The sequence below is a fragment of the Mastigoproctus giganteus genome, chromosome 11, assembly GCF_048544385.1.
Source record: "Mastigoproctus giganteus isolate SK-2022 chromosome 11, ASM4854438v1, whole genome shotgun sequence".
Classification (NCBI taxonomy): Eukaryota; Metazoa; Arthropoda; class Arachnida; order Uropygi; family Thelyphonidae; genus Mastigoproctus; species Mastigoproctus giganteus.
In genome coordinates this window covers 34,136,591-34,152,080 of record NC_143585.1, presented here as the reverse complement: position 1 = coordinate 34,152,080, position 15,490 = coordinate 34,136,591, and the positions used below count along the sequence as shown (strand labels likewise).

Here is a 15,490-nt window from a genome sequence, read left to right as displayed (position 1 = left end):
AAATTCCAACTCACACACAGAAATAACATGAACTGCATTTTTTTTTTTTTTTTTTTTTTTTTTGTTAGTTGGCGCATCAGCTTCTGTGGCCATAATGCCCCTCCCAAAGTTTTTGCATTTTACTGTAATCTAAACCCAAGGCAAGATTCGACCAGGCTAGCCAAGTGGGTAAAGGCAACCTTTAGTTCCTTTACCCACTTGGCTAGCCTGGTCAGTGTGAACTGCATATGAATGCAGCCTTACTCTGCTATAATGTATTTTAGATATATATTTTTAAGATTCATAATAACTGCACAATCCTATACAAATCGTTATTAAATAAAATAAATAAATAGTGTTGTGTTATATTAAAATAATAATGATACAAATAAATAGAATGATATAATTACACTGGATAAAACTGATAAAAAGGTAACTGTCTGTACAATAAAATATGAAATTTTAAACTGCAATGAATAAATTACAATAAACAATGTAGATAAAACACAGGATAATAAAAGCGCTGAAACACCATAGCTTTCAGAGGCATCCACCTCCTTTTTCAACAGTGAGGTTTATCGTACAGCACATCCTTAAATATCAGCAGGCTCGTGGTTCATAGCACATGTTTCTACTGGAGCATGGGCAGTATTGTGTTGTGTTATTTTAATATAACACAATGCTATTTGTTTATTTTATTTAATAACGGTTGGTGTAGGATTATGCAGTTATTATGAATATGAATATTCCCAACCCCAGAGGCCTATTTGAAGATATTTTTAAGAGATTGTTTTAGAGAAAGTTGGAAAATTATTAGATATAATCGCTATACATCAACTTAGAATCCATAAATCAGATTATTTAATTGGATTTATTCTACTTTTGAAACTGAATAAAACTCTGGAAATATAATTTATAATTAAATATTATATAGTGGCAAAACCTATGAATATCCATGTTTTTTTTTTTTGTGTGTGTTTTTTTGTAGCTGTTTAATAACTGAATTGAATCTAGCCTAATGTGAAAACCATGCATTAACAGACAGAACTGAACACAAACTTCTTGCATCCAGAAATCCTGTTGACTTATTAAACATATGAAAGAGTCAAATGGCTAGTGTCGTACACATTTCAATATATGCAATAGTTGTTAAATTTAAGGAGACCCATTATGACATCCACTGGTATATATAATTGTGAATAGGCTTAATCATGGAAATGGCTTCATCTTTTTATTTATAGTGTATTCCATAAAATAACATTTTTTTAAGGTACATTGGCTCTTTTGTGTGTCAAATTGCTGCAATAGCACCATATAGATGGACTTTGCTATAGTAATACTTAAAAGGTGTTCTGATTCTGGATGAATTACTAACAGAAATGAAAATTAATGACCAAGGAAAATAACCTTATACATTATAGTACTGTATCACCTTTCATTTTTTGAAGGAAAGTTATAAACATACTTTACCCTCTGAATCACCTGTGAAGAAAGTCAGTTATGTAAAAAGTTATACTAGAAATTGAATTTAATGCTTTCCAAACTCACCCACAACCTTTACTGCCGTTTCACTGGATGATCCTATGAGATAATGCAGTATTCATGGTAAACTGTTAAGAAATGTGTAAAGGTTATTTTTTGTCATTAATGTATGCCAGGGTAGTGCATACATAAAAAAAGACTGCTAGATATGAAATATTCAGTCTGCAGTGTCTCAAAAGTTTTTGTAAAGCATCATCATCATCCTGTCAAAATTTGGATTGGGATTATTAAGCTTTAAGTTGGAAGACTTCATATTGTGACTGTCAAAGGACCTATGAAAGCCAAAGCTGTATGAAAATAATGAAATTAAAATAAATGCCAATAACCAATGATGCCCTTAAAGACAAAGCATGAATTTTTTAAGGCAAATAGTAGCACATGTCAATGCAAAAAATACTATACAGGGTGATACACTACCAGTGTGACAAACTTGCAGGAGGTGTAGGGGGGCACAAAGACGAATCGGAATCACATAGCATTGCAGGGTCCGAAATGCCTTTGTCATGCGGTAGAGGACGTTGAACGGGAGGTCACGTGAACAGCGATCCCACTGGAAGTCAGCATTTGCGAACAGTTTCTGTTCAAGAAACCAAGTAGCAAAAGTCCTCCAGAGTGGATAATCCACAGGCTCCAATGATTGGATGCATTGCAGATAGTATAAACTCATTTGGTTTGTTGACAAATACCCAATCGTTGGCCTATCGCTCGAGTACTCGTACTCGGATTGCCTTCTGTAAGACGTAGGACATTCTCCTCATTGTCTGGCGTCCTCGTCGTTCGCTCTCGATTCATGGTACCTCTCGTGAAACAACCAGTCTCACGTAACTTTCTGTGCACACGTGCGAAAATCATATGATGAGGAGCACGCCTGTGCGGGAAATGTTCCTGGTACAAGCGCAGAGCAGCACGCCCATTACAGTCCACAGCTCCATACGCGAGGTGCATGTCGGCCAGTTCAATGTTTGAATACTCGTCCATCCTACTGCCTCGGGAACCGGTTTGCAAATGCTGACTTCCAGCGGGATTGCTGTTCACGTGACCTCCCGTTCAACGTCCTCTACCGCATGACGAAGGCATTTCGGACCCTGCAATGCTAAGTGATTCCGATTCGTCTTTGTGCCCCCTACACCTCCTGCAAGTTTGTCGCACTGGTAGTGAATCACCCTGTACATTAATCCTGTAGATTAATGTATTTGAAAATGTGTGGTATAAAATTGTATATCATTATTCCTGCTTTATTATTATTATTTCTATCTTATATTATTTCTCCCTGATTGGGGATTCCACCTTGTGATGGGTATGTATTGCTACCAAGTACACAGGGTGGTTGTTGTTATATCTGGTGTTACTGTTGGTCGAGGAACTCTCCGACTGTCCTACAGGTGTTCAGGATTGCGACTTTCTGGAGTTCCTTGTAGGTGTTCGCTGGGAGACCTATTGCTGCTAGGCTGTTATGTAGGATCTTTGGCACCATACCTGTGGTTGACACGATGATCAGGATGGTCACTTGTTGCATATGCCACATCTCTTTGATCTCCTGTCTTAGGTTCTTGTACTTCCTGATTTTTTTCCCCATGGGTTTTCTGCAGGTTGCCAGTGTCAGGTACCATTATGTCAATCAGATAGGTAGCCTTTTCCTTCTTGTCCACAAAGGTTATGTCTGGTCTGTTGTGCAGGATTGTCCTATCTGTTGTTATGGCACGGTCCCAGTACAGCTTGTGAGTTAGGGTCTCTAGTACTGCCTGGGTTTTGTACTTGTATGTGGTACACCTTCTTCGATCAACTGGTATTTCCTTGCTAGCTTCTGATGTATTATCCTGGCTACCTGGTCGTGTGTATGAGTGTACTCAGTCTGGGTGATCACCTTGCATCCCGCGGTGATGTGTTGGATCATTTCTGAGGCCAGGTGGCATCGTTGATATGTGTCATCGAACACTCCAGGCTCCTTGGTGATGTATTTTCTATAGTTCCTGGTGTTGATTACCTGGTCTTGGATGGCGAGCAGGAATTCTTCAGTCTTGAGGAAGAGCATCCGGCTCATGAGCCATGCATTGGAAGCAGTTTTGTCTATGTGATCTTGATGGAGATCGATGTAGTGTCTGCTATGAAGTGTCTTCTCTGCCCATCTTTCTAGCTTCGTTTGTACCTCCTGGTTGTGGGGGACTCCTTGCTTAGGTTGAGTGGGGTATACCACTTGTCTATCTTCCTTATGGCCTGGTGGAGTGCTGCTGTGTGTTTCCGGAAGTAATCCTTCGGGTTAACTATTGCTGTCCTTTGTTGCTCAATGAGGTCTGTCAGGCCCCTTCCTCCTTCCCTGGCAATTGTCAGTCTCTCCACTGCAAATTTCAGGTGGCTCTTGGTCATCGTTGTCCTTGTCTTTCTCATGATATCCTCCAGCTCGGTGTTAGTCCAGTCTATGATCCCCAAAGGAGTATGTTAGCACTGGGACTGGATAGATGTTTATGGCTTTGACTGTGTTCCCTCCATTCAGCTTTGCTTTTAGCAGGCTTCTGAGTCTCTGATGGTATTTTTCGGTCAGGCAGGCCTTAATTTCCTTGTGCTGTAACTGCTGAGCCTGCATCATCTCCAAGTATTTGTAGTCCTCTCCCTCTGCCATGGCTTCGATCTCTACCACTCTGCAGCTGGTAGTTTCGGTTGAATAATTTTCCCTGGCGCAATCCGTGGGTTATTATTATTTATCTTTATTATTGCTTTATTTTCTGGGAACCATATTGCTACAAATGAATTATCGAAACTGGCACATTTAATACTAAAGAGATGTCAAGCACTGTTGATGATTACTAATATATTGATGAAAAACTTTCATAAAATTATGCAATAATATCACTGATTTATATGACAAATACTGCATGAAGAATGGTATTGAATAATTCATGTAATCAACTGTTTCAATTTCCATTCAGTTTGCCATTTATATCTTGGAAAAGTAAAAAGGTAATTGAAATTGTCTCAGCTTTTTTTTGAACTCTAGTATAACAAATTAAAAATCAAAAAGGTTGGCCAGCTTGCAGTATAAATTTCTGAAATGCCAAAAACTTCCAAAAAATTGTGCATTCATTCAGAACTGCTTACCACCAGTTATTAATAAATGTTAATAACACTTATCAAAATTGATTAATGATATGTATAGTATTAACTTTTAATTGGATGGGTAATTGAAGTCAGAAGTTTTAAACTGAAACAGAAGAAATTATGGTAGCTAAAATGTAAAATGACATACTATAAACATTTCACTATGACTGAATTCTGCACCTTATTGCCATAAACATTTCGGTACAGTTGAATTTTGTCCTTTGTCACTTTTTTCATTATTGATTTTTAAAACTATGCAGTGAATTTTTATATATATATATATCATACAAACAAAAAGTGAGTAGTAATTTATAGTGCAAAGATTTATTTCAGCTTTTATGGAAATCACCGTTTAATGGGTTTTTTTTTTTTTTTTTTTCCTGTTTATGGGGGCAGGGGATATATCTTTGCAGAAATATCCAGAAAATCTTATTAAGCTCACTAAGTGAAATTATTTAGATTATGTGATTATGTTTTGTTTCTATTTAAAATTAGCAGAACTTAATATTGTTCATAGGCTATTTTTATGCTCTCTACATATTAAAAGTTGCAATATTTTAAACTATAGACGGGCTTTACAAAGGGGAGAGAGTGTGAAGTATCTCTTACAAGACTCTGTAATTCAGTATATTAAGGATCACAATCTTTATCAGTCTCAAACAAAGTAAGTACTGTTTGGCTTATTTTAAAATTATTATAAGCCTAGTAAATAAATAAAATCAATGTAGATTTTCACTTTAATCCTAACGAATACAAAAAGAATCCTTGATTGTAAAACTACATTTACGAAATTTACCTTAAAAATCTTATTTCCTGTAATATATTAGTTTTAAATTTTCAGTTCTTGCTAGTCATTACATAGTTCAGGAGTATTGTGGTAATCATTTAACCTGATATGCTGACTTTTTTAAAATGGAACTTATTATTATTGCTATTGTAAATAAATTACAATTAGTTATAATTCATAAAATGCATCCACTCATCTGTTTCCCTATGTAAAATGTCTTAAGGTTATCAATAGATGGTGCTTGCTATGGCCATTTTTATTCCAGTACAGTTATTGGTTCATCAAGATTTAAAATGCAATCTTGGTAAGATTTATGCATTAAAAATTGTGTATTTATGAGGATTAGATCATAAGTAACCATAATTTTTTTTTCTTTGTCATTACTGAAAATATATATGCTAGTTAAATGAACTACTTGGAATAAATATTGGTTATATGCATTCATTGCATCGTCATATGGCAATGCAGCTAACAATGTGTATGCATGAAGAGATACAATGTATTTATGCTAACTGCATTGTGGCAAACCAGGCCAAACATCTGCCCTGAAGAAGAATGCTATGGCCATTATTTATTAGTGATGTGAACATGGTTACTACTATTGACATAATAATCAGTTGTGGTAGAGGATGATACTCTCTATTTGAAAATCTTCACATTTTTCATGGGCTAGTCCATACACAATGTACATGTTTTTGTACTGCCACAAGAAGTTGCAGTAAAGAAAAGTATGCATCAGTAAGGCATCTTAACCTCAATTAGGTCTCCATTAACATGCTTAGTTACCAAGCTCTGTAGGCTGTGTATTCAAGGTTTATCTTCATATGGACTGCCTTTTGCTGATCTCACAAGATACATTGCCCATCTATGGACCCTTTCAAGAAGCTTGATGTCTCTTTTTTTTTAGGTACATTCTCCATAATTAGACATAGTATTCCAGATTTCGTCTTACAATTGCCATGTACAGTGGAATTATGACTTTCCTATCTTAACAAGCAGATGTTTGATAAATATGACTTTCCTATCTTAACAAGATGGATTTTCATAAAATTTTATAATCAGCTCTTTTAAGAAAGATTTGTTGACCTATTCAATTTTTCAATAAAATTGGACCAATATAAATCCAGAAATTATTATTTCTCTCTCTCTCTCTCTCTCTCTCTCTCTCTCTCTCTCTCTCTCTCTCTCTCTCTCTCCATGTAAGAACTGCTCCCAGTGAATGGATTTTCATAAATTTTATATTTGACTGTTTATTAATTTTTGTTTAATAAATGGAAATTAATAAATGTGTATTGTGTTCTTGATCAGAGCTTCCATGATTTTTCCTACCAGAGAAATCAGATTGATTAGTTGGTAGTTAACCACTTTTCTCTTATAGCTGCTTTTATGTATTGCCAATACAATGGCACTTCTCCAATCCGAAGGAACCTCTTCTGACTCCAGTGATGCTCTTATAATTAATATTCAGTTTAGTGCCTCCCTCAAAATTAAAGCTCCCAGGAGCTTTACTCACCTTTAAGCTTAAGTTTTTCTAATAAAAAAAAAAAACTTCTGTGATTTCAATATCATTTCATTAATTCCTAGCTTCTCACCATTGAAAGGTTTTTTTTTTTTTTTATCTATAAAGGTTGACACAAAGTACTTGTGACATTAGCTGGGTTATCCAAGATTTTCCTTTACTCATTGTTATGGAAGTTCCAATCTGAGTTATTTTCTTTGTATTCATATACTTGAAAAATTCCTTGCCCTCATTCTTTGCTCACTTAGCCAGCAATTTCTCTTAATCAGCCTTTGGTAGTCTTACCTTTTCTGTAGTGCTATTAAGGATCGGCTTATAGCTGTTGTTAGGCTTCAGCACTTTTCATCCCTCTGTAACTTTCCAATGTCATCTTTTTCTGATCTATTAAACTGGCTAGCTTGTTATTCATCCATCTTGGCATTCTCCTCTTTGCTATATTTTCTTAACAGTATATACGAGTATGCATTTGTAGCTTCTATGAATATTGTTTTAGATCACTGCAATTTATTTGTCCTCTGTGTGCTATCCCCTCAGTTGATAGAGGCCAGATAGTTCTTTAAGCTGGTTTAGTTTCCTTTCCTGAATCGGCCATCTCCGTAGCCAGGTGGGCAGGAATAGCAGTGCATGGCACACGCTTCTTGATTAGACCGGGGTTCGAGCCCATGATACGGTGGATGCAGAAAATACTTAAAATACACACAAATACGGTGGATGCGGAAAGATCAGGGAATGACCACCGCATATCCCTGGAGCAATATGGCCTTAGTTGCTAATGCTCCTAAAAACCAAATAAACAAACAACAAACTTTCCTGAATCTTTTGTATCACCTGGCAGGTCACTTAATAATTGACTCCGTGATGAGTCTGCAGTTATATTTGTCTCAAGAGCATGTCTTAATTTGGTCATTCAGTATTATCTAATAATGCGTTGAGTTGTAATTTAATATCAGCATACTCCTTACATTAAGAAAAAGGAAAAGAATAATCAGTTTAACTAGGATTACCCACTAGATTTACATTAGAATACATGCCACAGGCTACACAAGTGATGAACTCATGACTTGCACAGAAATCAACTATGGCCATACTGTCTGAGTCATGATATCCTCGGACAAAGTATGCAATATGGATCTTATAGAGACCATTATTAAGGTAAGAATAAAATTTACAATAATTAACTGAAATTTTATCAAATACTGAACTTAAGAATTTAAACTTACAAGGTACTGAAAAGAGTGTACTTACCAGAATTAGCTTTACAAAAGGTAAGAATGAAAATTACAAAATATCACAAAAAAACTTCTTTTCCCATTAAGCATGCTGCTTGTTGAGTTAGAATAGTTCATCCTTCCATCTTCTTAGCCTTTCGTTACTATTTTTGCCCACCTGACATTTTCTATTTGTTTTTTCTATTATTCCATTCATTATTGGGTTGTATTGTACATTGTCTTGATTTCCTTACTTTTAACTTTATCTCTTAGCATTTCATTAGTTATTTTCCTTAGTGTTTTCATTTTTAGGATTTCATTTATTTGTTTTATTTTTGCTGTTGTGTCTTGTCTCAACTGCATATGTTATTAGAGCTTGTACTATAGTTTTATATATTTTAACTTTAGCATCTCAATTGATGTTTGGATTGTTCCAGATTATATTATTTATTACACTCTTTTTTTTTTTTTTTTTTTTTTAATTAAAATAATGTAGCATTGATTGCAGATTGTTTTCATTTTCTGCCATTAGTACAGAATCATCTGCATAGCACTTATTTTTTTACTCTATTTACTTCATTAATTCATCCATTAGCAAGCTGAAGAGAGTTGGACTCAATGAGGCTCCTTGTCTTATTCCTTTAATTATTTCTATTTCTTCGGTATTTCCTTGATCTGTTTTGATTATATGCATTTGTTGTCTATATGTATTGTCTATATATATAGATAGATATAGACAGACAGACTCACTCGCTCACTTCATCATAAATATTGCATCTATATGCATAATCTATTTTCCTAAATCCTTACTGCTGATCACTTAACTCTAAAATTTCAATTAATTTTTCCGATATTACCTTTGTGTATAGTTTCAATGAAGTGTTTAATAAATTTATATCCCTATAATTTTCTGGAAATTGCTTTTCTCCTTTTTTTATATATTGGTATTGTTATATTTTTCCACCAGTCACCTGGTATATTCTTTTCTTTTTCAATAATTCTATTAATTTTGTAGTTAACTTTTCTCCTTCGTGTTTTAGTAACTCATTTTTAACTTAGCTATACCAGAACTTTTCCTTTTTCCTTTTTTTTTTTTTTTTTAGTTTTCCCATTATCCCTTTAATTTCTTCTGCATTTAATTCTATAACCTCTTCACTGGTCTTGTTTTCTGATATTTGCTGCTTTTGCTTGTTTGTTATTTTCATATATTCATTTAATTCTTTTCTTTGATTTTATATTGTCAAATTTTGCTTTATCCTCCATAGAAATATGTTCTAATGCTTTTGAAAGCCTATCCCAGAATATTTTTCTTATCTCCTCATTTATTCTATTTTGAATATCCTTATATTCTTGGTATATTTGTGCATCTATTTTATTTGATAAATGTTGCTGAAACACTTTTGCTTGGATCTTAGGTAAGTCTTGCTTCTGTATGTCATAGTGTCCATTTTGTATTATTTTTTTATATTTCATTCTCCTAATGTTTTATTTGCTATTTTATTTATACAAATTTTAATCTTTTCCTATTTTTATTCTATTGACTGATTTTTCATATTCCATTTCTTTTAATTCTAAATATTCTCTCAATCTATTTTTGCATAGATTCCTAATACTTTCATCTTTTAATAAGTCAATTTTGAATTTTGTTTCTTTATCTCTGTTTATTTTTTGCTTTTTCTTAAAAGATTCCCTAAATTTAAATGTTCCCGCTACTGATAGTATTGTGTTTACATTCTTTATATTTTCTGGATTTGTATTTCTATTAGTGATTATATAATCAATTTACTTCCCCTATTATTTATCCATTTTATTTATGTTGTTCTTTATTGTTCAAAAAAGTATTGTTAATTCTGTATTCACAGTCTGTACAAAATTGTAATAATTTATTTCCTGTTAGGGCATTTAAGCCTCCTGCTATTATTTCTAATTTATTCGTATTATATTTCTTATTAATTAAATCTTGTAGTTGATTACAGAAATCATTAAATTCTTTAGGTTTCTCCTCTTCTGGGCCATATATGCTTAATATGTTTTCTTTTGCAGTTTGACTTTTACATATAATATTCTTTTCAATTTCAATGTTTTGTTTCAATGATTCATATTAAGATTCCTACACCTGAAAGCTACACTTTCAGTTTTCTATACTACGCTATATATTAATATATATTTTCCCACATTTATTATACCTTTTTCTTTCTTTTTAGTTTCTGTTAGTGCACAAATATTAATTTTTGTGTTTTCTAATTCTCCTGCTTTTTTTTTTATTTTTTATTATTATTATTCTTCTTCTCCATTAAAAGACCTTATATTTTGTGCCCCTATGGTCAACGCCAGCCCGGAGCATTTAGGCCCCCTGGGCGGAAAGACTTTTATGCACCCTTCCTCCTCCATAGGTAATAAAATGCACAAGGAATTTTAATTGAATTTATTTTTAAGCTTCAAAACTGCAATAACATAATGAATTTTAATAGAACAGCATACTACTTTCAAGGCTATATATTATATCTTACCCATCATTTAGTTGATTATAAAAATATCAGTATAATTTTTATAATATTTTTATAAAAATTTTCTAATACACATCATTCACACAGCCGTAGCCGGCCGTGATAGCGAATTTCCTTTTGTCTTAATGGCAAGTCCCCAGGAGGCTCAGATTCATTATTGGTTAATGTCACCATGGTATCAAAATACTCATTATGAACAAAGGATTTATTCGCAAAAGATTTTTTTAATATCTCCAAAAATATTGCTTACATGAGTGGGTTAGTGCAACACAGTACGCCAGACTGTGCAGACCTTCACTGAAACAAGATTGCAGGCAACTGGAGCAAGAAATAGTGACAACATTACCTTATATGATAGACTCTCTGAGAAGTACTGAATGACAGGGCATGCCTACTCGTGGGTTAATTTTTAGATGAATCAAACAGTCATATGGTGCCCCCCATGCGACTGCCATGGTCACCCGGTGCTTGGGCCAGTACTGCCTACAGTTATTATTCCTTTTTTTTTTTCTCATAGAGTTTCCCTAATCCGTTCCTAGTCAGTTCCCTATTGTCAGTCCAGTTTCTATCCTTTAATATTCTTTGAGCATTTTAATTTTACATCTGACGGGTTGGTTGCTAGTCCTTCTCTTCAGTGAACTCACTTCATTTCGCCCCTATCCTTAGACCTGCATTGCCAGGGTGGCCCTACCAGGAGCTTAAACACCTGCCAGCATAGTTCTCGGGGTCTTTGGGTATTTAAATTTAAACCTCCTCACCATGATAAAGTGGTAGTCCATGAGGAAGGAGAAAATACATTCAAAAATTAACAAAATTAAATTTACAAAATATTAAAAATATAAAGCAAAAATGAATCTATTGAATTCTTTACCCATAACTCTAATTCTTTAGCATTTAATCCACTGTGCAGTATAGCAGCAACAGATATGTCCACTCTCTGTGACTACCAACTCTAACTCTGTGAGTGCATGTACACACACACACACACACACACACACACACACACACACACACACACACACACACACACACACACACACACACACACACACACACACAGAAAGTCTTTCAGTATTGGACTATCTGCTCTATATAACCTGGTATGGACATATGATACTGTCCATGAGAGAGTGGTTGATTCCTTAGATAACGGGGAGAGGAGGGGAAAGAGTATACTTAATACTACTCTAAGATGGAATAATCTGTTGTCAGTTTTTTCTTTATTATATTCTGTAATTAATAATTTGTAGTCTATATTCTCTACATTCTATAATTTATAATCAGTTTTTTCTGTCGGACATTCTGTTTAACATAGGACAGTTTTAATATCACATACTTGGATTATATGGCTTGGAAATGACTTCAATAAAAATTGTACTGATCCAGTTTTACATGGACCATTTTGGGCAAATTAACATGTACATAAATCAAAACTAGCTGTATGCCAAATACTGAAAAATGTCAAAAATTAAATTTTTCTATATTATTTGTTTAAAAAATCCATTTAAATTCATTTTAAAAATCCATATGCCCCCGTAAAACTAATTATAAAAAAAAAAAAAAAAAAAAAAAACACTAATAGCTTCTCTTTTAATATTAAATTTAGAATTAAGTATATTTTATAAACATCTGCAAAATACTCTACTGAACAGTATTCATTAATGTAATTGTTTGGTTTTCTTTTGTGCTTACCTCTGGATGGCCAACAACAGTAAGTATACCTCATTGTTGACTCCCTCTCCTAATTTTGAAACTGATCTTATTGATCCATATTATAATGTAGGTATACCATCGATACATTCAGGCTACCATATAACAGAGAAGGTCAGTGATGATATACCTTTTGAAGTGGAGCAAGAGACTGCAGTTTGATTTATTTGCACCTGGCACAGTGTTACCAATTTATTTCTATAATTTTTGTTGGCACTTCTTTTTTGCTTAAATTAAAAGAATTAGATTTTTGTACTGCTTATTTTACTTTAGTTGATGTACATCATGCACATTTCTTGCAAATATAAAAGAGCTCTAAACGTCAAGCTTGTTTTAGAGATTTAAACCGAGTTATGCTTCTCATTTGAAATAACTGTTAATGAAATGCAAAAATAACACACTTGGCATATTCTTAAGACTGATTTATTAAAATAAGCATGCAGAATTTCGTAAGCTTCTTCATTTTGTCATTATAAATTAGTTATACTGAAATTAAATGTATTAAATATGAATTAGATAAGTGTAAAGTGGGTAACTGTTGAATAAAACTCATTCAATTACAGTATTTTTCTGATGCAGTTGAAATAATAAATACATGTATATACTTGATGATAGTACATTTGGGAGGAGGGGGGGTTATGTTATTAAACAGGGTTGGGTAAGGTTACTGTTGAGTGGGAAAGTAATAAATTTTGACTTAAGTCTTCCTTAAAAGGACTGGCTGCACATTCACATTATTATGTGTGCACATCTGCATCCTTGCAGTGTACTCTGTGATGATAGGAAATATTTAAATGTTCTGTATAGTAGATTTCACTTCTGTACTTAATGTATTTTCCCCAAATTCACATTGAATTTATAGATTTCAATATCATTTAATAATATTTAATGCAATAATTTTTATGACTTTTTTTTTCAGTAAATATATATTTTTAAAGATATACAGTTAATTTTAATGTGCATTATTTGTCATGAGTCGGAAACGTACACCTTTCCGTTGTTAGATCTACATACACTGATATTTTACCTTTGTGTGTGTGTGTGTGTTCCATTTTTTCCACATGAAAAGTGTGCAACACCATTAAATTTTGACACTACAAATCACTATCGTGTTTCTAATTTATATTCTTGTACAGATTGATTGATTTGGTTTTTAATGGCACATTGGTAGCCAAGGCCATAATTCTTGTACAGATGTCTCTTTCCTGTAATAATTATGATGTTAATATATTTAGATGAGATTTATGTAAGAGTTTAATTAAAATATATAATTTACCCAAAATCTTGCATTTTTATTTGAGCAGTGCTGAATAAAGGTAGACATTATTTTTCGTACTCAATTTTAGTGATAAAAATTGGACTGTATATAATAATATTGTTCTATTCTCAGCTAAATTTCAAAGGATTGAAGACTGTTTTTGATAGTAGTTCCAAAGTAGATTTGAATACCATATATATATATATATTAGCATCAACACAGTGTAGCAAAGTATCATAATTGAATATCAGAACCATGTATGAACAAATAGCATATTCACTGTTATTAACCACATAAGGTATGGTTAATAATAGTGAATTAAATGTTCTTAAACTGCAAAGAATTATTAAAACATAAAAAGATTTTTTTTCTTTCTTTCTTTCATTCCACTTTTCTTTCTTCATTAGACATGTTGTTATGCAACAGTTGTGTTATGGAAAAAAAAAAAAAAAAAAAACAATATAAAATGTTCAGAACCTCTTGACTGTGTAATTTGTACATTTTTTTCCCTTTTGTGTGTGTGTTTTTAAAAAATGAGTCTGTAATTTCAGTCAGTGACGTTTGAAAAATTCTCATTCAGACTTCATTATGGATGTGTATATTAAATGGTGATTTAAATAAGTATTTTTTTTTATACATTTTCTCCAGTTCTATTAATTTATTTTATTTTTTGTTTACTGATATTTTGTAAACTAGGAACTTAAAAATTTAAATATTTTCTTTTATTCATAAAATTGAAGATTTGTCGACTTATAAACACTTAGATCTGCAGCAGACTGATTTTTCTGCATAGAAACAATGATATAACAGGAAATTCTTTATAAACATGAATACAAATAGTGTATTTAATCAACTGTCAATTACATATAAAGTGTGTAATTATTATAATTACTTTGGCAGTTCAGTTCATTAAGTGTTATAACTTAATAAACATCTAATGATAATGCCACATCTACATTTCTTTAACAGCCATTACTTGGTCATTGATCCTCTTTTCAGCAATTTTTAAGGATGAAGTAAATAAAATGCTTAAAAGTCACCAAATTACACTGTACACAGACACTTAACATTGGAACACTTTCAGTCAGCAGATAACCATATGATATATGTTTCTGTGATGTAGAATGTGAACAAAAAAAAGCCCAGTCAGCATTATCCTTTTGTATGGATTAGACTGTCATAGATGTGTTTTTAAACACTTTAAAAATTGTGGCAGCCACTAATAGCTGGTGATCTAAGACAAATTGAGGAATACCAGTACAGCAGGCCCCCGTTATAACGCGGTTCGCTTTACGCTGATTCGCTATAACGCTGTTCTTATATTATAACCCGTATTTGACTATAACGCTGTCACAGATCACTATAACGCTCTTTTACAGATTACAATTTTGACATATTAACGAAATCGTTTCATTTGATGGAGTCGATAGCTTGAAAATGAATAGCAAAACAGTATTAAAACGTTTCCCACGCCGACTTGAGAAATTTTCCCACGCTCAGTAAAATTTTCTCGCACGCTAATTTAGTTTCAGTACAGTGACTTGTAATGTAGTTCCGCGATCAACATTTTAAAAAATGATCAAGTATATTGCTTGTAATATTTGCGTTATATGCATTTATCCGAAGTCTAGTCATCACTCAGTAGAGTATTAGACATCGTGCGTAAGGAAAGTTTACTTGAACATTGTATCGTAATTAATTCAACCAACGCAGTCACATTTTCGAAGAGCTAATAATGACTGATAGGAATGAAAAAGCAACAACGTCTGGGCGCAGTACGAAGACTATAAATGTAAGAAAAAGACTGAATTTGAAAAGTAAATTAGACGTTTTGAAGCGAATCGATTCCGGTCAACGACAAACGGATGTGTGCCATAATTTAGGACT

At 33.1% G+C, this 15,490-nt stretch overlaps 1 protein-coding gene across 3 annotated transcripts in view; it reads left to right on the top strand.

Moving 5' to 3' along the window:
* Nmnat (nicotinamide mononucleotide adenylyltransferase) overlaps positions 1 to 15,490 on the top strand; it is a 117,807-nt gene that overhangs the window by 85,129 nt on the left and 17,188 nt on the right. The window contains exons 7-8 of one of the 3 annotated variants that reach the window (XM_090385559.1): positions 5,183 to 5,278; positions 12,348 to 12,459. In XM_090385559.1, coding sequence (XP_090241685.1) covers positions 5,183 to 5,278; positions 12,348 to 12,459 — 208 coding nt within the window. Of the gene's footprint in view, positions 1 to 5,182; positions 5,279 to 12,347; positions 12,629 to 15,490 lie in introns of those variants that run through there. The other 2 variants (XM_090385558.1, XM_090385560.1) reach the window with 2 other exon arrangements.